This window comes from Battus philenor, unplaced genomic scaffold (assembly GCF_028537555.1).
Source record: "Battus philenor isolate CCGP_79_NKW_IND1 unplaced genomic scaffold, ilBatPhil1.0.hap1 SCAF_21, whole genome shotgun sequence".
NCBI classification, from domain to species: Eukaryota; Metazoa; Arthropoda; class Insecta; order Lepidoptera; family Papilionidae; genus Battus; species Battus philenor.
Window position 1 is genome coordinate 5,021,146 of NW_027181684.1, and position 27,902 is coordinate 5,049,047.

The 27,902-nt window shown below is 34.7% G+C and overlaps 1 protein-coding gene across 1 annotated transcript; it reads left to right on the forward strand.

The window, feature by feature from the left end:
• Positions 1-16,434: 16,434 nt before the first annotated feature.
• Positions 16,435-18,961, forward strand: LOC137923470 (craniofacial development protein 2-like). The gene is made up of 3 exons (XM_068766728.1): positions 16,435-16,455; positions 18,223-18,461; positions 18,565-18,961. Exons 1-3 carry the CDS (start codon positions 16,435-16,437, stop codon positions 18,959-18,961), a joined length of 657 nt encoding a protein of 218 aa, XP_068622829.1.
• Positions 18,962-27,902: the final 8,941 nt, after the last annotated feature.

Genomic DNA, 27,902 nt, shown 5'->3' on the forward strand with positions numbered 1-27,902 from the left:
TATCTTACGTCTACAGAGACACTTGTTACGTTAAAAACTACTCCAAACACATATTCATGCAGAGTACCTACACTCACGTATGTTTTCATGTGACAGATATTAAAAAACCGACAATTATATCACGTCTTTTGGATGGGGGCCCACGTCAACGAACTCCCGTGGTAACGTTGAAACATCGTCTATAATTAACTCAGGGCATCGCTTCTTCTGGTTTCTGTCGCGGCTGCTGTAAAAATTAAAGTAAACAAATACTCTCTCACGACCGGGTGGGCGAGCAATCTCCTCATTTCAGATGGCCATCAGGAACTATAAATCACCAAGTCCACGAGTACCTATTGAAGTTAACAGTGTTAACATGGAACGTGTGTGGTTCTTTGAGATCGAATTTGTCATTTGTTGTGTTTGACTTTCGGTATGCGGGAGAGTTTCACGATTAATTTGGTGAGGAATTACATAGAGCATATATTTCCACAGTGATCACAAACAGAAGTGTTACTATCAGATTCCTTGCATTCAGACAGCGTATCCTCGGTGTAAGCTAATAACAAAGGTGTCGTAATAGTCTCACTTTCTTCCAACTCCATAGCGCGTGACGTAGTCAATTAATTCCGCATACGATCGCATTCATTATTTCTGCTCATTGACGATGTTGCGTAAACATTTCCTATCCGAACTGCTTTTGCGTGTATTCATTTTTGGCTTCCGATTTCGTAACAGTAACCTTTTTTTAAATAATAATAGTAAACAAACAAACATGAATTCAAAATTAGAACTTATTATTATTATTATTTCGATCGACGTTATAGTCTAGGTTTCGGGAAGTTACTAGATGCGGGCAGCGCAAAACCGGTCATTGTGGAGAAATTTGAGAGAGACCTATCCCTTGGAGTAGGCGTCTATCGGCATGATGATGACTATTATTAGTTTGTCATCATCATTATGATAATAATTTGAACCGTAGGATGTCAACTACTAAACCAGGGCTTCTGCCATATATTTCCAATAGGACCGGAGGAAAGCCTGCATCCTGTGTCATCCGAACACCTTGAAAAGGTCACCAATCTACATTTTGGACAAACGTCCTACGCTGATGATTCGTGCTCTTCCCTCCAGACGCTTAAAGCCTCGTAGCCTTATATACTATCATTAAAATATGTATTCCGGGAAGGAAAGTTTGTAACTTAACTTCTGGGCATTTTGTGTACTTTGTGCTCCTTTTTGACAACCTATTTGATATATACATAGTGATGCTTTATTAAACAATAACGTTTTATGTTATGATAAGTTAATGTGATTCACAACGGTGTACAACTTAGATTAATTTGGCAAGACTGGCTTAATCCGAGACACTCGGACCCGTTATATACATTAGTACATATGGCTTACATAATTGCCTATAATTATTCTACTTGATTTAACAGCTTAATCTGGTTTACCTCTTTCGTGTATGATTGTATCACAGCGTTGACAATGTGACTTTTTCGTTCTTGTGTAAAATTGTTAACTATTTTTAAAGTCCCTGACAGTTTCTTGAAATGTCAATACAGTAATAGTCCATAAGGCAAAATAGAAAAGGTAAGTACCGTCCAAGGAATAAATAGAAAGGAAAGTACAATACATACGGTAAAGTTTTTATTGTTTGTTTTAGAAGTATACAGTATGATTGGAAATACGTAGCAAAAGTTTTAGAGGTGTGAATGTATAGCAAACGTTGATTGAATTGACCCTCTGAAACATGTCACATTAAACGCAGGTAGAGATAATAAGCACTAATTTATTATAACATGTGGTGATCGAAAACGATTTTGCGTACTATATTATAATATTTACCTGCAAATGAAGTATATATTCACTCCTTTAAAACTTTTACACCGATTTCTAATCAACATGTATAGTATATTTTTCAGATTATTATATAGGATCACAGATTTTGAGAAATCAATCTGAAATCAGCTGATATTATTTATTATTATTAATGAATTTCGTGTTTATGACTACATGCGTTAAAGAATTTCTGTACTTATCCTCTATAATATACATTTTTTTGCTACACTGCTGAAGAGATAGTTGTAGTTTTTGCGGTTCAAGAGGGCGGGTCGCAGATGGCGCTTAGCCTAAAATACTTTTATACGGAGCAAAGGTTGGAAGCCTTAACTCAGTGACATCGCTTTCTGAACTATTGTTTATTGTAATAAATTAAAATTACTTTGTTTTACCTATATTAAAAATTTAAGTGAATTTATAATTTTTTCTGCCATATCGTTTAACAATGTTTTAAGTTTTGAAAATATCTCTACAAATTTTCTTTCTAAAACTAAATTAAGTTTTTTAAATTTTTAAAATTTCTTAAAAAAAAAACTTAGTCGTAAATAACTCAATTCGTGTACGACGAAATCAAGCGAGGAATGACACTCCCCATAATTGCATGAGACATTTCACAAAACCACGAGAGACGGTGTTAAACGGTCGATTACACGCGACGAACAAAAACTAAAAACCACTAATTGACTCCCATTTCGGATGCGACACGAGACAAAACAGACGACGCGCGCCGGGAAGAAAAACGGTGGCACGGTCTGTGATCGCGCCGAAAAAACAAGCAGAGATAAATGGGATTACATTTATCAGCTAATTAATTGGTCTTATTTCAACTGGATGTTGCGTGTGAGATTCTCTACCCTGATACTCTAAACACGTGGCAGTGGTCTAATTTTTTATCGTAACTAATGTAATCAAACAAATGTTACTAGTTTAGAAAAGTAAAATAAAGCCCTTTATAGAAATATACATATTATAATTAGGGTTGTTAAACAAAAAACCATGGAGAAGGATATTTTATAATTTTAGAATATTTTTTTTATACTGGACAGTTTTAAAAATTTACGCTGTTACTCCATATATAGGGTATTATTTATAGGCATAACAGTTTTAAAAGATAAATGTAAATAGCTCATTAACTGTCAATTGTTGAACGGTATACCATAACCAAAAATCAGTGGTTACAGAAATAATCAATAACATAATAAGTATGTATAAAAACTTTTTTTAACTTCCTATTATTACATATTAAAATAAATTTTTGTTTGCTATCTCCCCATGCAGACTTTATTATGTCAGAATAAGTTTTTTTTCTCGCATTTCAATATAAAAATTAAATTGACGTTACTTATCTGTGGGTGACTTAGAATTGACTTGGAGTGTCGTCTCACCATTTTAGTCTATAGACGCAAGGGATAGGCCTCCCCTAAAGATATCTATGGGGGGAAATACATAATAATCACCGCGCATGGCAGGTGGGTTGGCGAACGCATTGTGTTATTATGATACGCAGTCGACGGTGATGTCTATTCTTTGGAAATTTGTTTGTAAGCAGTGGAAATCCTATGGAAATGCACAAGTGTAAATTATAAAAGATCCCGCGAATAGAACCTGCGACTTAATATCGTAAGTCTCAGTCCTCGACCGCTGGGCTACCACTGCTCACGAAAAAATTAAACATCTGTATAAAATTAGGAAAAACAGGCGTCTATAACAAAAATGGTTAGACCAGGAAATAATGAGTAAACAATTTTAATGCGTGTATCTGTGTGCGTAAATATATGCGAGTGTGATTGACTTAGAGGCATGAGGATACTTAATGCAAGTTTCGAATTTAATAAAAGATATATCTAGTTACTAGTTAGGCCATTGGGGTCGAATTGTTATTTAGTGGCGATCTCAAGCCGGTAGACCCGGAGTGGGACCCCTAACACCGTTGGTACACCTCGACGACGTAGTCAAGTTTGCTTCATAATGATAATGAGATTTAGTTACTGTATTTAATTAGATATAATATATAAAATCTCGTGAGCAGGTGCCGACCCGCTTTCGAATAATATGACGGTCGCGAGCTATTGTTTCCTATTCCAGAGTTTGTCGTTAAAACCAAAATAGCTTCGCGCGTCGCCGGAGCACCGGTTTACAGCGACACATGTTCCGATGACTCTGTCACCACCCGCTTGATGTACGCTCACTAGTACGTGTTAAGGGGCTATTCCACTGTTCATTCAATGCCTCTAATTTTTTTTTGTAGTAATATTAATAAGTTGTTGTATTAAAAATCTTACAATCGCTGTTTTGAAAAAAAGCGCTATCTTGAGTTTTGTAATATAAAATCGTGCACAACACAGATTGCGTTTATCTACATATCTTATACAATTCACAATTTGTGTATTAATAATATAGGATTTCCACTGCTCATAAACAAGTTTCTATAGTAACAGCGTCCTCTGCGTACTATACCAAACTGCAATCTTCAATCCGTCTACCAAAGTTGGATTACGGTACATCTCCTCATAGATATCTTTGGGAGATGCCTAGGCTTTACAGTGGGCGTCTATGGGCAGATATGAAGACTGGGAAAAACGAAATAATGAAAACGGCAATTTTAATTAAATATAAGAAATAATAGTTTTACTCATAATAATGTATATAAACAAAAAATGTTAAATAAATATTTAGTTTTTAAATTAAGAAATAATAAGTGAATAACCAAACATAGCACATAAAACCGCGGCCCAAAATCATTGCTTCCAGGCACTTCTCTTTAGCTATGATAATACTATGTAGGATTATACAAGGATATCGTTTAGTTCTATAAAAAGTTACTATAATAAAGTAATGAAATTTGATTTTGAAAAAAAAACATAAATTTCATGAAGCTTTCTTTAACATCTGGTAATTTCGTAGATGAAACTGTCCTCTGCAACATCTTCTACATCTTGATCATATGCTCTTTACAAAACAATCATGATGCCTCCAAGGCCCTTTACACGCTTGATGCGGGGCAATTCAATTCAATTGAGAGATTAGTACTATTATTTATTTATGATATCCAAAGCGTTTTTCTCCAGCATCTCCTTTTTAAAGCGTCAATACCCTTTCTCTCTCTCTCTCTCTCTTATTGTTCATGCTACTACGCTGTAAAGCACCATTGAAACAATGTATTTATGACCTATTTTCAACCTATTTTTTTTTCTTTTACCAAGTCGTATAGTGTTGTATGATTGTCAATAGCAATTGCTATTTGGTTCCACAGGAAAAATCTTGACTTCGCAATTACCTGAAACTATGCAGTAATCACTTTAAATAGTTACTACGTTAATAAGTTATAATATCATATTATTTATTTTTATAATTCACATGGTATAATCATTATTATCATCATTTGTAGTTACCCTGTGTACGTCATGGAAAGAAAGTCAGAAAAGCCCAATTTGATAGCAATTACAATCTGATTGAGTTCAATCAGATTGTAATTGCAAAAAAAGTGGAGTTCCCCTCTCATCTTAAAGCTACGAGAGCTAACGCGTCCTGTTTTGAGAAAACCCAAAAACTAAGACCTGATTTTTTTATACTTTACAACGCCTTAAGTAGAGTTATTCTCGTTTAATAAATCCTTCATACTGTAATAGAATTTGTATACAAATTTTTGTTAAATTAATGTCTTAAATTTATTACAAGGTAATTTAGAGATATTACGTGTACATACTATGTTGTAAAGCCGTAGAGAGTAGCCCAGAAAAAAGTCACCAAATTAATGAAGCCTAGAGAAATGTATAACATAATCTTAATAGCAACATTAATCTCTGCCACCCTGTCTACATGGACTCTACCATCAGAAAACAAAATGTAAACATTTTAAACTCGCGTTAGTAGATTAAACATTTACAAAATCCACTATTTTAATCAGTCACGAACAATTTTCACGATTCTATTCAACTTGTTTACTCGACGTTCCCCTTAAGGCGGTCGTTGTCACAGTGCCAACTATCTCGATCTGTCATTCGGCTCATTTGTTTACTAATTGGCCGAGATACCGCGTCAGTATTAATGGATTTTGTCAATGAAATCACTCTTGTCCCCGTTCAATTTGAACGGCGCGTTTGATGTGGTTTATTTGATGTTTACTTTACAGAAGACAAATTAGTCTTTCTCGAATCTGAGTGGATGTTGTTTTATTTTTAATTTATGACGCTCGGTTTAAGAAGTGTGCGTCGGATCGGCAATGTGAAATGTGACGTCAGAGAATATTGTATGTGATGATAAAAAACAGATCAATAAGCTGAAATTATTGCTTCTGAGAGAGAGTAATTTATAGAAACGAGAATAACTCTGTACCTTGAACATGCATTAGTGACGACCGCTTTGATTTGTCTCTATCGCATCTGGTTTGCTTTAGGAACTTGTGGAAGCGTCTTGTGTGGTTTGTTCGAAGTAGAATTTTGTTGTTTTTTTAAAAGGGAATGAATTGTTTTAACTGGAACTGGAAAGAAATGCAAGGTTAACGACGATTGAATACACCTGTTAGCTATCATACTGAAATGTTTTGTCTTTTATCTTAAACTTATGATGAGGTATTAATTATCGAGGAAAATTAATTTTAACTGCGACTTTTGTGTAAACAGTGGTGCACAGAAACTTGGTCTTGGTTTAAGTGGCTAAACGAGCTATAGAATCCAGAACCATAAATCGGTAGCCGAACGAAAGTAGGCAAGGACGCAAAACTTCTAGACCACGGACTGGCACCAGACGAACTTGTGGTGTGAGTCTTCAGCGTCTTTCGCTGAACGTAGGCCATTCCCAACCGGTGTCGGTTATCCGACATCTACGGGTTGAAATGATAGTGAATCGGTATCTTACGACACGATCCCTTATAGACATAAATATACTAATAATATAAGATAAAATACGATTATTTCATAAATTTTCGCTACTCGCTATAAAAACATATGAACATCATTTTGAGTGCTTTTCTGTTAGTCCGGTTTAACAAAGTAAATTGTAAATAATTAAATTATTTTAGTATATGCCATTCAAATGAGCTCCCCGCCACAACAAGCTGGTGACATCTGCACCGGCGGTCGCCGCGTTGTCTAAACAAACCTGTCCTCGATCGTGTTCCCAGAAATATTTACACCGCCTTTAAAACTTTTAAACAAATTCCATGAATTACTTTTTATTTCTTTTCAGTTTTAGATGACCCGTTATTATTTACGCATCCGTTGAAATTTAAAAATGATTTAATTGAAAACTTTTAAAGTTTGAACGAGATTCACGAGGACATTGATTTATGAATTCAGATGACGGATTTGTGTTGAGTTTTATATAAATCAGTTTGCGATAGATAAATAACTTCACAAATCAAGAACGGAGAGAAAAGACGTGCTTCGGAATAGAGAGACGTATTATTTGTTTCCACTACGCGTTCCATGGATATAATTAGAGGTGCAAGTGTTAAGCATCCTTCCTCGATACGCTTCGACGGCTGTTTGTATGAGCGGTGGCGTCCCGACGACATCACCGGCGCCGCCTGTACGATTTACAGAATCTACATTGACAGAGTTCTATCTACTAACTTTAAAATATTTCAAATTTGCTTTTAATCCAACGGACGACGGTCTACATTTCCTCGCATTCAAGGTTCACTGGATATCCATGTGATTGTAACAGACATTCAAAGACACGTTCAGGAAATTAGACTTTGTTTACGTTAGATCAGAAGACAGTCTCCTTTGTTTCGGCTGACGTCTCGTCACGGACGGACGCTTGCAAACGGCCCCGAGTCGCCTCTGTCGCCTACGCGCCACGCTTCGCGTATTGTTTATAGTGACCGTTGACACGAGGAAATTCGTCAGCGGAAGAAACCGCATTTAGGACGGAGCGGGCATAAATCCCGCGTGAGTGACAAGTAAAACTTTATTGCACTATAAATTAGAACATGTATAACCGGACAAAAATAGCGAACGCGTTATTGGCGTTGATACCTAGCAGTAAAGTTTGAGATGTCGCACGCGGGGACGGTTTACGATTCGCTTCTTGAAGTGATAGAACTATGTCATCCTCTAAATTGGAAACTTTTATTGTAGCCGATTGTTCTACTCGAGTTGGCGTGAAGTATTTCATACGGCAATATCATGTTACACAGTTTCTCTTATCTTAAAACCCTTCAGTTACCTCTTTTGAGGACGTCAGATAATTACATTCCTTATTTAAATGAATCAATTTATTTTTGATCAAGATCGATAATGTTTTCTTAGTATCATTTCAGTTCATGTTGGTTATATAAAATAGCATTTACAGTTACCGCAGGCTTGAAGGAGCAGAGAGTGAAAGCGCTTAAACCTAAACTTATTTTACGTAACCAAACTCTAGAGCTTCCTCGAGAACCTCGGGTCGAGCAATCACATTACATTGAATATTACTGATACTCGAAGGACCAACCTGACGCTATGGTCCTCAAGAGGAAACTTCAGTTTAAGTTGACACTCAATACGACTCTAACATTCCGATTAAGGGCTTCCGAGAGATCCGTATCACGACTATATTAAATAACATTTCTTAATTATCATTAATACTAGTATAAATGGACGGCTGGAAGAACAAGCGCCGAAAGAAAATCTAGAAACGATTCTATAAAGGGTTATTAATCATTGTATGACCCATTCTTTACGTAACATTATCATCACTTTTACAATTTTTGAGCTAGCTTTAGTAGTTGTGGTAAGCTAGCGTGGACAGTGAAGGCTTGTTAGGGTTTTCATTAATAAATATAGGTAATTGAGAATTGATTTCTTATAAATTAGAGGATGTTTCAAAATTTTATCCTGTATTTGTAAGAGAAGTTATGAAAGTTAAAACGTTACTTTTATATGCCTTTTGATGTTGACCGACATTTGTTAACGGTTACCAAATTTGGTACTCTTGGTAGGTGGTAGAGTTCACCAGCACATGTAAAACATTTCCGCATGTATCATCTCTTATCACGATATCTAACTAGGATTGATTTTCTACGCCTACATATATATAACTTCGGAAAAATGTGTTTGGAGTCGTCATTCTCCGAGGGTAAAGTAAACTATTGTATGCAACTGAGAGGCATTAGTTTGGAAATTATGCTGGAGACTTACTTAACAACTTATGTAAGGAAATTAAATAGACGCAACGTATCTGTCGTCTCATTAAAATAATGGGGACTAAAATCGTACATACAAAACTAAAAAGATGACGACAAATTAGAAGATCACACGAAAAGCGGGTGCACGGAGAACACAAAGCCGCAATCTTATGAGTAGAATTTCTTATCTAGACTACGGTAACTGTAAAAAGGTTTCATTCTTGTGATAGCATCGTATAAAAAATTATTATTTTTACAAACCTTTGACCTAAAGTATATGTTGGTTTATTTACAGTATAGTTAATAAAGATTGTAAGCGACGATATTAATGGTATATATCGAATTTGATGTATTGTGTGTTTAAATTTAAATTCAATATATTTTTTTTTTAATTCGTATAAATAATAGGTAATTTGGAATCGTGAATTATTTTAACATTTAAAGTAGGTAGCTACCGCCCGCTTGGAAAGGTGATATGTTGAAAAGAGAAGGCCGTAAACTCAGAAGTTGCTCTATATCAATTACATAATTTTTGAAGTGTACAATATAATTTTAACCACGCAAATGAGTCAACAACCCAAGTTCCACATATTTCGAACAACTAAAACCCAAACATTAATTAAATTTATTTAATAATATTCCTTTAAGAAAAGAAAGGTCTAAGATATCAGACCCTGTGAAAGAATGTAAGTTTTGTATGAATTGTACTCTCTTAGTTTACATTACAAGGTTTATATGATAAAAATAAAAGGTTGTCATTTATAACATCGGTAATTTATTTTAACAAATTAATTGTTTGTATCTAAAAATTGAGCTAGAAAAAAAATTGAACATTTATTTTTCTTAGAACAACTGTGCGTGCAATATACATAAAGTTAGTTTTATATAGGTATTGAAAATAATCCTATTAGAAAGAAGGGTTGCAAGAGTTTCTTCCGCCACTTCTTCTACCAACACTTACCGAATTGGTAGTGGTGATATAAGCTAGGCAATAGCAATTGACCAATACGAGGTTTAGCCCTCTCGGGCGCACTTATGTCAGAATGCTGAGCTGGTATCGACGAATGACAGCTGAAGCCTTGGTCCTCTTGTGTAGATCCTTGGGCTTAGTAACTTCACGGAGCGTCCGCCAAAGTGAAATAGTGGTATGTATGAGATCGCGAAGTTTGATAATTTAAAAGAGGTTTTAAACTAGGCACCCCCTGCGTCCTGTCACCTCAAACTTGCGAAATCTGCAAATGCCATTTAAACAGCAGATATAGTCTGGTTTAAAAACAAATTATACAAATGTTACAATTTTAAAATAAAAAAAATTAATGTTGTCATAATAACTTGGTATACAGATATATTTCATAACGTATTATTGTTAAACGATTAAATTGTATATTAAGGAAAGAAACAAATCTTTAAGAAAATTTTAATTATTTTGTAAAAAATAATTATGATTCGTGATTAGTTAGTTTATTATTATTCAATATATTCATTGCAATAAAATTCATATTTCATGTACACAGGTGATAAGTCTGCTTTTCAACCCACTTCAGACGATCGCAAATATTTCATTTGGAAGACGATGTTCCGTCATTAAAACTTGAGAAAAGTCAGGTGAATTATAAAATTAAAAATAAGAGCAATTAAAAGTCATACGCAGCGGGCGGAGGTACTGAGTTAGCAGCCAAAGTCTTCCAGGAGTTATGACTTTGTTTCCCAATTTTTTATAATCCCGTCCGCGCTGTGACAAACGCTCGTTTGAGTTTTATTACAACAGTTAACTTTTTGTAAAAGCGTAACGTTTTGTTTAACGCCCGCTTGTCAAGCGTCCAACACGGTTAAACGGCCATCATTCTTTTTTCATATCAAAAAATGATACTTTTCTCCTCGCATAATGTCATAACAACTATTAAAACTTTATAATGCGCCGAATGTAACACATGTTGTGTCGACAGTCGACACGAAAAAAATGTGAAAAAACATATTCGACACGATCGTAAAATGTTGTCTCGTACTAAAGTCACAAATAATATGTACAAACTTAATTCTGCGTCTGTCGCAGACGAATACGTTGTTAAAGATGTTTGAAAGTCGTATTTCACCGGCCGTAAATTGAAGTTTGCTGCTTAGTTGTCTGGTATTTATTAAAAGATTGATAGGCTGTCGTCGGATGTCTCTGTGAGGTCGTAATGTACACAGAGTGACGGACGAACGGACTGAAATATCTCAAACGGCAGTGTTTGTTGACGCAGCGACTGCGAGAACCGGGACATTATACATTTGACAAATTTAGATTTTTTCACCGCGCCCGCCCGACTTGTGTTTGTTCGGGTTGCTGTTTAGGACATTTGCTTTGCCTTCTCTTAATATATTTTTATATCGTCGTCGTAATGCCAAAATCACACTACACACATTTTTAAGATCTCGACTTTACAAAAAATAATTTGGCTCAGCGGATTCGCAGGTTTATTGCCAGTGGACAGGCCTGGAGTGGAGACCACGGAACGGCAAGCGCAGAGTAGGGCAGCCGACCGGAAAGTCCGGCCGGAAGACGCTGAATGCAAGATAACACTTTACGAAATTTTATTTGGACAAATATAAATATAAAATGGTTTACTAAACATATTTTCTTGTAAAAGGAATATAATGTTCTAGATATTAAACGAAAAATTGTATGTCAATAATAAATAAAAATATATGCATCGTGCATTAGAATTAAAATTCGTGAGGAGGTTTATTTCAACTCTGAACCATTGAGCTCCAGCTCTACCGCAAATTATTTGGGTGCTCAATCTCTATTTATAATTATTGAGGAATTCCAGCCCTACCTATAATCGAACCCCTGCTTTTTTAATTAGGAAGCTTCAACTCTATCATAAATTGTTTAGGCGTAAGATCAACGCAATTACAACTACCATAATACGAAAAAATGTTATTATAAGTTTCGACAGAGTATTCAAAGTCATACGGTTTAGTCGTTAAGTGTCCGGGATAAATTTGGAATTATTTTGCCACCAGGAAATAATGCAAATATAAAAGTACTAAATAATCAGTACTTATGTGGTTAATCCTAAAATGTGTAATTAACCTTTTCATAGTAATAGTTATAAAACGGTGATTATTTTGAAAAGAAAACAGTATGCCGTGAACTACTGTTCACTATATAAACTAAATAAACTATACCCTGATACTGAGTACAGTTGTCAAAGCTCTAAATGGGTATAGTTTATTTGTCAACAAAATAAAGTAATGTCGCTTTTTTAAATTCACACGACTACATTTTTAAAAAGTTTTTATTTCTAATCAACAACATAATCACCTTCGTTATCAAGAATCTTTTGCTAGCTAGTAACAAATTACAATGACGGAGTGGTAAAACTATCGGTTTTTCTGTAAAATATGTCGACAGAAATGATATTACTTTCTGGTTTACTTAATACAACCACTATATATAAAGCCCATATCATCATGATAAAAATTACATTAATTTACTTTTTCTACAACTTAAAATATGTCCTACTCTGTGCTTGCATATGTGTTGCCCACTCCAAAAGCATTAAGGCCTCTCTCCTGGCTTAATTTAAGGTAATAATAATGATATTATAACTTCAAAAAATTGTTAAATATTTAATAGACTAACACGTTTCTTCCTGATATTTTAATCACCAACTATCAACCTAATCACGCTCACTTTTACTAAGTTCACAAGTCAATAAAGCGTCGTAGCCGGCGCTCTGCTTCAAACTTGACCCGCCGTTTTACGAGTAGACCACCCAAACTCTAATTGCCGCGCTCGTTAAAATATCTATAACAGGCGCCGATGCACCGCGGTTTTGGGTAATAATTCTGCAGATTATCGCTTCGAATAATCCCTAGTCTATTTTCGACAAACGCAGCGTTGTCTCCCTGCCATTGTTTTACACTTAAACATGTACGATACTCTTGGCTTTTACATTAACTTGACCACCACAAAAAACAGATAAAACTACATTTTAGTACATAGTTAGCAAAAAAGAACATTAAAAAAAAACAAAACAGGAAACGAAAGAACAGAAAGCTTGTTTCGCGATTCTAAGTTGACAGGGTGAGTTCAGCTTAATGCTGATCGCTCAAAAAGGAGGATGGAACGTTGGCATTGTGCAAAAAAAACATTAGATTATAAAGAAAATCGTTAGTTAGTAACAATAATAATCCAACAAAATATGTTTGTAGGTGCTACCACTCACAAAACAATCTACCGCGCTATTCTAAACTCGAGACATGCTTTCGACCATCCTAACCGCTTGACAACTATAAAATAACTTACAAAGCAGTTTGCAACCTTAAAAAACAAGCCTTCTTTTGTTGCTGAGGATAGTTAAGAATGTATTGGAGGAGGCAACCCCCGATCATACTACAATAGAAAGAAGCGCTACTAGAGTTTTATCCACCTCTAGTTCTTCCATCGCTAATGCTTTTGGAGTGGAAGTAATTTTACGCAGGCAATAGGAACCGATAACCAGGCTGAGACCTCTCGGAAACCCTAGCGCTAGGTGGACTTCACTTCATAGAGCGCTCACCTAAGCGATCTAAAAGCTCACAGCCAGGTAATATTGCATGTACTATATCGTCCTGCACCGATATCCACGATGAGGCTCTTGAGCTAAGTTACATAACATTATAGCCAAGTTTAGACTTAGAGCCTTCCACACTCACAATGTGTAAATGTCAATAAGGTAACAGTAGAGATGCATTTAAAAAATATACAAAAGAAAGGGCATTGTTACATTAAAAGTCAAAATAAATAAAATTATAAACATAACTGTATCTATAATCATTTGTAAATAAATAAATATCTTAAGGCAGTAAATATGAACTATAACTAAATATTGAAAACTATTTTGGTATCGTATTACGAGAAATTTGTATTTTTTTTTTGATAATGCACTGTTTTTTACGGATACTATAATAAAACGAAAATATTAAATATTTATTATATTTACGTAGATAAATAAAGAATTTAAATGATTTTACCTGACTGTTAAGATGCTGAATAAACATTATTTTATATAAATATGTTAGCTGCATATCTCTACAAAAGGTAGCTTAATGAATTTTGACTTTAACGAAGTTCAGCGTTCAATACCATAGAGATGCATACGTTTTGTTAATAATTTAAACATCATCACTGGTTACCAATGTTAAAAAAACATCTAGGAAAAATCGGCTTTACGTACTAAAGGGTTTAATACCATCAGTGACTATATTATTAAAATATAATACAACATCAACAACAGAAAGATTTCGTCATTTTATGGTTTTATTTTAAAATCAAACTCTAAAATCAATTATGCTCTATTTTCTAAAATCACAATTCTTCATACCATCTTCGAGTAGACTTGACTAAATATGACTAAAAATACACGGTTTGTTTATGTATATCAAGCCCAATCCGGTGACATATCTATATTACAGCTTCAGCCATGGTTTTTACTTGAAACGTCGTTTAGGCCAATATGGAATATGTAAATTCCATCAAAATATTTGCACCTAGAAAGTATTTCTTTTTAATATCAGAATGTAATAATGACGCAACAAACTCGTCTCCAGTGCCGTCAACTGAGTCCAATGCGTCCCCTTTAATCATAAGAGAATCCACTCCTCAATAGAGTGGTAGTGTAATCGCAATCGAAAATAGATTCCGATACCTTACGCATTACAGGAAGTGTTGTACGCTTTTAGCTCGGTCATTGAACTGCGTACTTACTACACGTGTTAACCAATCCCCTTTTGTTTTATCGTAAGCTTTGTAAGAAGACGGTCATGTAGCATATGAGTCGTTCTGTTGTTGTAAGGGTTGAGAAACAATTACTAAGAAATTTAATTGAGGAAAATTAATTACTAACGTCTGTTGAATAAAATCTATTCATGAAGTCTAGTATATCAGTATAGTTTCATTATTTTAGCTATAGAATGTACACTGCTTCATATAGATCTCCTTCATATCTTTCTAATAAGAACGCTTCGAAGCGACCTGTGTACAGCGTTTGTCCGGTGATTTTAACAAAGTCACCTGTTCACGCGTTTCTAGGTCCAAAGTCTTCACTCTAGTACCTTTATATAAATTTTTACGTTACGAACTTGCCAATCCTGACGTATGTAGGTTACTTCAATTTGTCTACGAAACTTCTGATTTCTGATTCGATCTCTTAGAGAAAATCCTAGCATAACACTCTGAATTAATTCAAATAAATAAATACTCTTTATTGGTCTTGGCAGGCAAACTAATTTTGATAGAAAGAAGTCTCTAAGGATAATCCTAATATATAATATTTGATAATATTCGAGTATAACTTTTACCGGTGATCGTGGCGATATTTGTCAGAAAAGAGAAAGAAAAAGATAACTTTAAGTAATAGACAGGAGTGTTATTATTTATGAGCCTAATGCATTAATGTCACATCAAACGAGATTGCCTCTTGATAGCAGATACTGTAGCAAGGAAACTGTCACAAACGTCTTACTGTACAAACAATTTCACCTAACCCTACATTTTCACCCTATGTTAATGTTTAAAAAACAAATCAAAAATTTAAAAGATCCCCCCCTGTTTACGCATTGTTTGAAAGACGGTTCCAATTAGCATTCTTGGCTCTGTCCCTAGCCGGTTGGACTCATACTTTCCGACTTTCGTGTGTCATAAACATTTCGTAATAAAAGGTCTTTGAAGTCACGCTCCGTTTTATTTAGCCATCAGCGAATTAAAAAGCGACAGCAAGACGGTTCATCTAAAATAACTTTCCTGACAAATTCTTTGTTAATACTTTCAACAAACAATACTTTTTGGAACATAAAACAAATTGCTTTCTTATATTACTAAAAATAAATCTCTCTTCTATTATTACATTAACGTATTAAACAGATATTTAAAAAAAGATATCAGAATTTTTTTTAAGTAGGATTCTTTAATATTTTGTACAATCTATAAATATACAGCTGATTGGAACCTCATGAGAACCAGGTACAAGTTGAGAATGAAGGCTTATGCGCAAATTTAATTATATCTATACTACCACCCCTTCCATTACTTACTGTCAGTGCTTAGATATAAACAGCTTTTTAAGCAGCGTATAAGCTTCAGAATAAACTGACAAGGAAGAATATGAGATTGCCAAATTTATCTACATATTTACAATAAACTTCAAAAATCTATTCCACCGATGACGAAATATCTTTCCTCGAGTTTCGTCATTTCTGTTAGGATCAATTACATGTAATAGTATAAAGTTTCATATATTTTACCATTAACCATGATTTGTTTTAGCACGAAGGTATGTAAAATATGTAAAAAATGTATTCCGAAAAGGAATAAGCTGATCTAAATTTACGTAAAACCGAGTCGAAAATTTCTTTATATGTTTGACTATTACTACATACTATCTATTTATTACATGCTTTGATATCGCATATAGGCAATTTTTATTTATTAAAATTATTTTTTAACAAAGTATCTTATTTTATGCAATAAGATGGTTGATGGCACCTTATTGGTAAGCTGCATTACAGAATTAATTTTATTTATTCATAGGTTATTGCAGAGTGTCAGGTAACAGAGTCCTAAAGGTGTTTAACTTAGACGTCTTAATTGTAGATTAGCTTGTAGCATATCTTCTTAGGCCGTAACGTTCTACATGTTATAGCCTAGGTCTTAGTTATCTTGGTTTAGCCTCAGCAAAAACAGTGGAGTTTGAGATGCTGCCAAACTCCCGAGCCTTTTTGTCTTCCTCTCTACCGCTTTTCGTTAACTAAGTTTGTTGATTTTTAGCGTTTATTGCGTTCTTCTTGTGGGATCTTCTAAAACCAAAGGATACCGTTATAAGGAAATCAATTTATTCTGCTTTTTACCGAAATAGGTTCTTATGGCATTCTTGCTAATGCTATGCTGATACTATGATTATATTAAGTTAGTTTCCTTGGTAGGTATAGCATCCAGTCCAAATGTCTCCCCTAAGACTTCCTAAAGTACCAGCTGGAAACGGCCTGCATCCGGCGTTATCTGATGCCCTAAACGAGGACGTCTATCCACTTTAAGAGAGGACATTCCACGTTGCGATTGCCGGTCGGTAGTCTCCACTCCAGAACATCAAGAACCCAGCGGCTGTCTGTCCTTTACTTGCAAATCTGTTGAGCTATGACAGCTACTCTCGATCCTCTAAGAATCTTCTTATTTCTGATTCGATCTATCATCTCGTTCGGTTTACTATTCTTGAATTATAACACACACAATTAACTTTCCAACCAACGTGTGTCATATAGAAATTATGATAATAAAAGGAAAGCTTATTATATGAAGATATTGTTAACATCAATATGTTATATTATCTAAACGTGCTTGCCCAAATCCACGTGTCCTTGGTAAAACTCAACGAAGAGTAAATCACCGTCGGCTTACAGCGACCAAAAAGAACAACAACAAAAAAAGTTTTATAAGCAAAAAATTAAACGCGGGCCTATGGACCCGTACAAATAACGGTTCCGAGAACAGCGATATAACCAAATAAAGTAATTACGGAAGAATTTATCGCGTTATATGATGTTTATGTCGTAAAAGGTGAAATCTTTAATAAATTTTAACAAATTAGCAAAATTACATGGTTTGCATTTTCTTAATTATGTAGCAGTAAATATAAAAACTTCAAAATTTTATTGCGTTAAGCTAATTATTTCTTTTAAAATATATTATTGCCGTTAATACATTCATGCATTCATCTTTAAAATGGTATTAACGAAATATTCCTCACTACCATTTTAGCTGTAGGAAGTTTACAGCTGGACATGCGCTATGCCCATAGATTTCCAGAAGCACGATCGGCGAACTGCAGCCAGTGTCCTTCTTCGAATTTAACAAGGTACATCTACAATGTACATGGCTATCCTAAGCTTCGCTTGCTTTTCCGTGATCCCTTCTCCAGAAGCTTACGACTCCAGCGGCCATCTGTTCTGCGTGCTATGAGGTCTATCCACTGCCACTCCAACTTGCCATTTCGTGTGTCATATTGTATGTAATTTTTCTATTATTTTAAATGTTATTTACCAAAAGTATTTTTGGTCAGCTGTATTTTAATACTTTCAGAAAATCTTTCTCAATTGACAGTAACACAACGGTCAAATATTACCAGTCAGGTGTTAACAAAATATGTGTCTTCCCCACAATAACCAATTTTCGATAATTGAGCAATTTTACAACACGGTATTACTGAAATGTTGAACTGGAAACACATCTCACACAAACAAATTATTGCAGCCCGATTCAATAGCAAAACCCGCAAGATGCCGAAGAAGCCGTCGTTCAGTGCTACACGCCCGCCAATCTGGCATCGGACGAAGACAAGGATGATTTCTATTGTGTACTCAACCTGACCTTAAAGAACATCCTCAATCAGGATATAGTTATCGTCATGGGGGACCTGGATACCAAGATGGGCGCAAATAACGACGGCTGTCATAGACACATGGGCACACAAGGGCTGGGAGTACGAAACGAGAAAGGGGAGAGGTTTTTGAAGTTACCAAGACAACGTCCTTACCATCAGAGTCACATTATTTATTCACGGAGACCACCATAAACGCACATGGACATTACCCGATTGAATCACTAGGAACCAAATCGACCACATAGTCATCAGTTCCAAATGGCGCTCATCACTACTCGAAGTCCGCAACCGTCGTGGCGCGGATATCGATAGTGACCATCACCTAGTAATGGCGGAGGTGCGGCTCAAAGTAGCTGTAACCCAAGCTGCTAGCGGGACTACCAAGCTGGGCAAAAGGTTTGCGGTCAAAAAGCTGCAAGATATATGCGACATATGCGACAAATTTAGATTGGACCTGCAGAATTGTTTCTCCGTTCTCAGAACCAACTTTACCAGCTCTTCTTTTCCTCGTCGTTCTGGATGGCATGATGAACACACCAACAACGGCAAGCGTGGCATAGAGTGGGGACTGTCCAATGTCTTGGAAACAAACCTGATGGCGGACGACCACTGCAGAAGTTAAAAAGTTAAAGCGCGAGGCTCAAGACTGCTCGGGAAGGCGACGTACTATGGACGCCCTCTGCCCCATATTGGGGACATAGAAATAAATAATGAAATAATAAAAATACAAAAGAGGCTAACGAGGATTGAGATTTTTTGCTTTATTTAAATATTTAATTCCTACAAGTAATTCTATGGATATTTTGTTTCCTTGCAGAACTCTACAGATATTATTTAAAACTCAACGGAGGCGACCACAGAAGTTGACATTTGACAAAAACGATTCACAATATCTCCCCGGCATCGAAATTGTCCAACCTACCGTTTCGCGGGCCTTACCGCGAACTGTCAAATGCTTTTATAAACTTACAACAGTAGTGGTGCGAGCACGAAAGTAGTTTATATGCGAATTACACCCTTATACCTATGAAGCTAAGGGCTTACTAATGTATGTTTCGTGGAATTTTAAAATTTGGTGAAGTTTATATCACCAGGGCCGAATTTACTGAGTTATAAAATGCTTTTTGGCGTTTTTTTATGAATTGTGAAGAGTGTTTCGCGTTGAGTGGACACAGTTCGGCGTATTGTAATAACTTTGAAATGGCCGACGCTGTTAACTTTAGTTAAAAAATATATTTTTAAACGTGTTATTATAGAAATTATCGAATACACGCTTACATGAAACGTCATGAGAATATATAAGTGCCAAAAACATTTTTATAACTTAATAAACAGTTATGGGAAATAGATTAAAATTAATTTCATCAACGTTGATATATTGTTATCTAAACCACGGATAGACAAAATTATCACAGAACAGAACCAAATACGAAGAGCACTAAATTAATTACATCCCAAAAGGCCATTTTTAAAAGTATATTGCTTTGATTTAGACATCGGAGTCCACTCTTTAGCATGACTAAAATCTGAGTTATTTTGACAAAATACATCGCCTATAAAACATTTATCATATTAAATTAATAATTTTACAAATATTCATAATACAATGTTTCCTCTAATGTAGACGATGTCCTTTAAATAAGTTTCCCAGTTCTTAAAGCATGTTTTAACTAAATTATTTTTACCCTACTCTACATTTTCTGAGTTAAAAAAGAAATCAAAGGGACCCATGCTATTCGCGGGTCACGGATTGCCGACCACTGTACTTGAATATCAGTACTGAAGAGTCAAGTTCTGGTATATAATTTCATTATCATTTCAACAGTACGACGTCCACTGTTAAACATATTTCTCGCCCTATTCATTCTTCTCCAGTGATTTCCAATAGGATTAGTTGGAAGCGGTCGGAATCCAGCGTCTTAGACTAACAGCTTCATCTGTCCATTTTCTAGGTGAAAGGCCTTCGCTGAGATTGTTACCCAGCGGCCGTCTGTTCTGCGCGTAAAGTAAGCTTCCCATTATCTTTTAAACGTGAACGTAAGAAATTCTATGCATTTCATCTTGCATATTTAGCTATATATAGATATATGAGATTTTCACCTATATACTAACTCATCACAATATGCCTGGAACCATAAATTTTAAAGACTTGAGTTCATATATTCCTTTTAGTAGAGGCTAGCTAAGTATCGTATTTTTCAAAATTCTACCCAGTAAGGTTTGTGCTGGTATTCGTTCACTCCGAGAAGCGTAGGGGGACCTGCAAGTTATTCATATTGTAAAATTAAGTTATAGTAGAATAGGACTGTTTGCTAGAAAGTGTAAATACATCGATAAAATGGAATAGACATAGGCAATGATAAAAAAGATGAGTCCAACACGTTCGCAGCCCATAACCCAAGAGTTACGCTTGCCCGAGCAAAAATGCTATAAACGTTTTTGCGACAGCGCTCACTCCGGCAACGTATAATCTTGTATATTTAATGTCAATATGACAGATGCCGGTGGTTTACGGCGACTTACTCCGCCATTGCCATTGCCCGTTGTTAGTTTTACGAGCTCATAACTTCAGTAGCTTTGACGAAAATGTTCTTTGTCGTACGCCGCCGATTTTTTTACTCACGCCATACAAAACAAAAGTAGTTCAGATCTGATCCCGTCTGTGTTTGTTGAGGGCTTTTCGCAGATTAGGATGCGTTTGAAACCTTCGTAACTTTAAGTCGAAGAAAGCCATCATAGGAGAACTTAATTCGATTCCGGTTTGTATTAAATTGGGATCTTATGTCATTCTTCTCTTGACGTACACGAGCTGTCGCAATAAATGGTGATGAAAAATTGAATTTTTACATAAAAATAAAAAAGTAAAACCTCAAGTACAACAAACTTAAAAAGTAGACCCGTAGAGGAAACTATGTGTATTATCTAAGCTACTTGGAAAAAGCATCAAGTACACGGTATGATTTGCTCTTAAAATAGCTAAATATTGAACTTGTTATCTACATATGTCATGCACCACTTTTAATGTAACGACGTTTGCTTATTGTCAATATGTCAGTCGAGTTATATTTCGATATAGTGAAAGACTGTTTTTTTGTGCTCTTTTTTCAATAGGTATCCAATTTTTATTAAATACACTGAATTTGTCTCGAGATTTGGCTGTTTCGTTAATAATCAAAAAAATAGCTGGGAGCAGGAACAATATCAGCTTATAAACCTTAAGTAACTACTTTAAACAAATCGGCAAAACTCTTGGTTGATAAACAAAAGGCCGAAGTAAAATTTGTTAAACAGACACAAGAAGACCAAAGGCATAGACGGACAGACAAAAAACTAAAATACCGTATTAACGAATACCAAAGCGATATTTGATAAAATTTTATTTACACCGATTCACTTTGCATAACGAATTCAAGTTATTGTAAACGTTTAATTAAATAAGAGTTTATATTAATATATCGAAAATATTTTCTTTAAAAAGGATTAATCTATCAGATTCGTCGTCATTTACTTCGGAAATGTGTCTGTCAAAAAAATATTCTTTTTTATCACATCCGGACACGATTTTTATAATATTTGCAGTCATGCGACAAAACACGGTGCGCGTATTTGTCGTCGACGGGGATGTACCGCGACGCGGACGACTGACTCCATGAATAATGTAACGAGCATTTGTGACGACCCAGCGACTCGTCACGGCACGCCGGATTGACTTTTTGTTCTCTATATGACACTTTGTCTGTGAACAAGTCTTTTTGCCAGCTTCAAGTTGGCGTAAACGAAACGACCGCGAAACGAAACGATACGATTCGATGGGTCATCCGATGCCTTGTTCTGTAGATGCTGCTTGTAAACAAATGCGCTATTGACACTTCAGGTACACCATAAAACAAAAAACGATGACTCGATGTATACTGGCTCTAGGGATCTTATGTCCTGGTCTCTGCGAAGAGCTTCCGCTCAAAAGAAGTGACAGGTCAGGTCAGACCGGGTATTTATTTGATTCTAAAATAGCCCTTGAATTTTTGAAACGAGACTCGGGGTAATTCCTTTTTGAGTCTGCAAGGCATAGCCTTCGCCATAGATATCAATGGACTCAGAGAACACTTATACTATCATCTGGAAACTTGTATGTTAACATAGGCAATCTCATATAATTATGCACATAGTATGAATTTACAGTAAACTTCGGTATAAAAAATAAATCCACGTAAATTTGAGATAACTTTACATAGAAATTGAAAACCTAATAAGGCAAATAGTCATGCCCTCATGACTAACTTTTTTCTATTTATAACTTAGAGTATAAAACACTTGCAAGTCTGACACGATTCAAAATTATATAGCGAACATATATTATCTCCAATGTGGTGTACCCACCATAAAACAAAAAACGATGACTCGACGTATACTGGCTCTAGGGATCTTTTGTTCTGGTCTCTGCGAAGAGCTTCCGCCCAAAAGAAGTGACAGGTCAGGTCAGACCGGGTATTTATTTGATTCTAAAGTAGCCCTTGAATTTAGTTTTTTGAAACGAGACTCGGGATAATCCCTTTTTGAGTCCAAAGATACTTACTGCAAGGCATAGCCTTCGCCGTAGATAGCATGTGTGCCGTGGATGCAGAGAACACTTATACCATCATCTAGAAACTTGTATGTTAACATAGGCAATCTTATATATTTATGCACATAGTATGAATTTACAGTAATCTTCGGTATAAAAAATAAATCGACGTACATTTGAGATAACTTTACATAGAAATTGAAAACCTAATAAGGCAAATAGTCATGCCCTCATGACTAACTATTTTTCTGTTTATGACTTAGAGCATAAAACACTTGCAAGTCTGGCACGATTCAAAATTATATAGCGAACATATATTACCTCCAATGTATTTTGGTAATACTTCTCGTAGGTATGACAATAAAATGGGACGCCGACAGTGGAATGAATGAGTCCCAGGCGCTGAAATATTAAACGGGGATCAGAAAAGATGTTACAGGATTTAGACATATTAATTAAAACTGCAGTACAATAAACAACAGGAAGCATTCGGTAGAGACAGCTGGTTGACCGTTTCGAAGCACGCTATGACTTGTTTAAATTACGTAACAACTTATTGATCTAAGAAAGTGATTCGCAAGGACTTTTAAAAAGAAAATAAAATCAATTAAAACAACATTTTTTTTACCTCATACAAACCACGGAGTAAGTTAAAACATCAATTTCCATACAATTCTAAAGCGGCTTAACTAAGTTTTTTTTCATATTTTCGCTAAGGTTCGGTGGAGGTTCATTGAAAAACAAAAGACTAGAAATTTGCAATAAAAATTGTAGAAACCCCCTTCACTAACTAAGCAAAAAGTCAATTGTGTACCATAAGTATTAAAATGAAAGTATAATCACATTGTTAATGATCTCCTGTGATATAGGAAACATATTTTTATAAGTAATCGTTGGTCAATATTAAAACTTTAAGACAATAAATAAGGCGATCACTCTGAACTATTTATTACATAATACTTATTTATTTTTCTCTTGGTCTACAACAGGTCAAGAACTTTTAATAGTGCGAAGTTTATGTGGTTAATATAAAGATATATTGGATTTAATAAATGGCCAATTATAATAAATATTCCACGGATTTAAAACATGTTCGAATTAAAAATTAAATGTCGTTCTGAATTCAAACATCCTATCCGTCTAGTGCACGAGTTGTCAAATGCAATCAATAAAAGTCAGTCAGTAGGTAATCGATGTCTTTAGAACGCGTGACGGTTTCCGTCGGCGGAGTTAACACGCCACTTGCTGTAATTATATGATAAATTGATCGGTTTTTTTCGTCATCGTCCAACCGATATTCGTTACACGGCATGTGGAAGTGAATTCGGAATGTTTTTTGCCACTTCGTATAGGAAATTAGTTTGGCTATGTAAGTATTTTCACATTAATGACGCAAAACATTCCACAAAGTTTATATAAGTAAAGTTCTACGCCCCAGAAATAGGCATTTTGTTGAAGAGGACAATAACCTTTGTTTTTTGTCTGCCTTAGTAACATTTAACATTTAAATCAAACTGTGATTTGGCGGTTTGGAAGGAATTGCAGGGCGCTGATGAAGCAAGACTAAACTTTATTTATTTAATTCGTGAGCTCCCTCAGCAGCCTTGTGTCGTACCGTTAAATGAGTAAGTTCACCGGATTGGGAGATTGCCAAGCTCTTAGCCAAGCATCATAATGCATGGGCGAATGATCTATGAAGTCACCGCCTTGTCTTACACTAGTTTTAGTATACTTCTCACGTAAAGTATTTTCATTGAAGCTTATCTAAGAAGGATCTCAGTTTGATTTGCTGCGCTAGGCTTATGTTCTGCGTTGCTGATGGAAGAAACTCCAGCAACGCTTGTGAAAATTTTCCTTCTTTAATTGTTATAAATATAATAAATATTTACATTTATGATACGTTTTATAATATGTAAATATAACAATTGGTGACATTGATGAGACGTGTGATATTACGGAAAGTTAAGATCAGAAAAAGTTATACTAACGACTAGTTACCCCAAACCTCACGGTCTTAAAACTATATAGATGCCTTCTCATTCCTCCTTAAACCGAGAGTAAAAAATCCTTTCTTAGCTGAACTGTATTAGGAAAGAAAATATTTACACCAAATTTCAAGTGTTCATAATTTATGTTTCCAAAGGTATTGTGATGATGAATTAAAATATGGTTCGAAATATACTCTAAATTACATTTTGATAAAAAATATTTTATAAATTTCTGTTGCACCCTATGGTCTTGATTATTACACAAAGAAAACTACTGACTAAAGAACGAAGCAATTTAATTTAAATAAATGTAGGTAGGCTATATTTAGTCCCATAAAAATAAACAAGTAGTATGATTGATATAGAAAAGAGACGGAACGAAAACTTTGATGCTCTACACTTTTTGTTCACCGCCGACCACGCCCCGCTTTTGAACTGTTGTTGAAAAAACTACAACCAACATTTACTGACCTCCACTCGTAGGTTCTTCAAGCAACGGATGTTCGGTTCTGAGAGGGTACGGGGGCTCATTTTACAGCGGACGCCACGTCATAATTGGACGGTCTCGTTAAAAAATTTTAATCAGCCTCAAAACTTTATGAGGCCCGCTATGAAAAGGCTTCTTTGTAGGTTCAATGGCAATTATGTTGTGTTGATTGTTGGAGGTAATTAATATTGTTGCAATTTTACAGGCCATTTATCGGCACATGAAAAACGAAAACAAGCATGTGCGTACGTAGTCCAAAAAACCATAACAATACATTGTTACAAATGCACTTTGAAATGCTCAAAGAGAAGTTACAAAACAACAACCATTCGAAATCATAAGAAGGAATATAGGTGATCTCTTACAAACATATTTATTTATTTTAAAATACAATATATTTAATTTTAGTATATCATTGGCAGCAGCGCTTTTGAACCGTGTAACAACCGTCAACTTCCGATTTCTTAAATAACGAAGTAATTAAACGATACATTCAAATACAATTACACATATACAACTATTACTTATTTTGTAGTTAATGGAAATATGGAACTTGCTTGTACGAAGTTCTTATTTACACGGTTGATATTATAATGTACATATCGCAAAATAATTTAATTTAATTTACGCAACTGCTGATTTTCCAGCTGGCTCTACTGATCAGATCAGCATTCTGGGCTGGTGGGGCTTACTACTTATAATGTTAAAATATTCAACTGTTGTAAAGTGCATGTAAAGGCCCACTTAAAAAAAGTTACTTGTAATTTGAATTAACTTATACATGTGTAATTTTAATCAAAACATTTTAGAGATTCATTCTAAAATTCTAAAAATCGATATTTCAAATTATTAGTTCTTTTCTTTAAAAAGTTGTTTAGGGTAATATTATTCGTCACGCTAAGTCTACATGCCGTCACAGGACATTAGTTACAAGGTTTTTCAGTAAATATAATTATAGCAGTAGTATGTTTTTTTTAGTTCTCTGTCGGTTACAATTTTTATAACAGCTATTTAAGTTTATAACAGTCAAACGGTAGATGCTACGCAAAATTTTGGTACTCAAAATCTTTGATGGCACTATACTATCCAGCATTAAATTTGTAATGTTAATATTATATTGGCAAGTGAAATGAGAAGAGAAAGACTTACCATTTTATCGTACAGTTCTCTTACATCTTGGTATGTTAAAGAATAGTAAAAAAGCGATTATGTTTATAAAAAGTTAATATTACCGACGTGCCAAATCAGTTGCCGTGTATAAATATACATAATCATAATACCGTGCTGATATTGTCATACGTGGTACATAAAAGATTTATTAAAAAAAATACAATAATAAATCTTACCGAAACCAATATTCACGTAAATCTTTGCTACAGATTTTGTAAACTTTTTTTCGTAGTTATTATTAAATTTACTTATGAATAATTTCCTAATGTAATTCGTATGATACGCGGCAAAAAGTTAAAGGTCTAAGGACATGAAAGAGCCAATCATTCTGAGTAGCTCTTTTGAGGGCTCTTTTGAGCAAAGGGTCAATTGTCCGAATGTTTTTTTCAATCAATTTCGCAAGATCAAAGTCTTCACGATTGAAGATTTTCCGGACGACCTTATTATCTGTAAAGCTAATAAATATAAGCTTATTGGCTGTTCGGAATGTTCAAGTAAATATAAGGAATATAAAAATGGTTTATTTTGATGTATTCATATCATTATTACTAATTAATCAAAGATTTATACAATTTTTAAGAGCAATAAATATTTTACATAGGTAAATAGATAAAACAAACTTTTATCTGTTATGCAGGATTTAAAGGGATAAATGTGTAGCTCACATCACTGCAAAAAGCTTCAAAGCTTTTTCTTTCCAATCACCCTGTATAACATGATCACTCTGAAACTATATTGGACGCGAAAAGCTAGCGGTTTCTGATAGTATAAAGTCTGCAAAGACTGGTAATTATCAATAATTAATTTTTATATGTATTAATTCGACTTTGGCGATCACTTTTATTTCGATTTTATATTTATATAATGTATGTGTAGGTGTGTGTATGTTATGTATTTGTGAGCTCTAAATTGTCCTTATTTTAAAGCTTTAGGACCTATAATCATACTGTATAAATGAAGAGACTTTCAAATATCAGTCTCAGATTTTAAGATAAATTAGTAACATAAACGACACACGCAGTAGTTAAGATCCATGTTTGAGAATTATTTGTTTGTAATATTTACTAAAGAATTCAGATATGTACATAATTAAACATAAAAACATAAAAATAAAATCATATAACTAGCTTACGAGAAAAAAGGAAATTATAAAATAACTTTGTAATTATTCTTGAAATAAAAACAAAAGACGGCAAGGGTAGGTCCCCAGGAGGCTTCGCAATTGGTATCTATTAGCTGATGTGATGATGGAGAAATGAAAGCACTTTACCAATAAAGATATTGTTTCAGTAGGATATATCGCGCTTATTCAATTCAAGACAAGTCACAGCCTCATTTGAATAGTATGAGGCATTGA

What these genes read in the sequence shown, in the direction of transcription:
- LOC137923470 (XM_068766728.1), top strand. Translation starts at nt 16,435, where the DNA reads ATGGTTGATGGCACCTTATTG. An exon ending in TGGTTGATGGCACCTTATTG is followed by an intron (nt 16,456 to 18,222) that starts GTAAGCTGCATT and finishes CCGATTCAATAG; the next exon opens with CAAAACCCGCAAGATGCCGA. An exon ending in CGAAACGAGAAAGGGGAGAG is followed by an intron (nt 18,462 to 18,564) that starts GTTTTTGAAGTT and finishes TTGAATCACTAG; the next exon opens with GAACCAAATCGACCACATAG.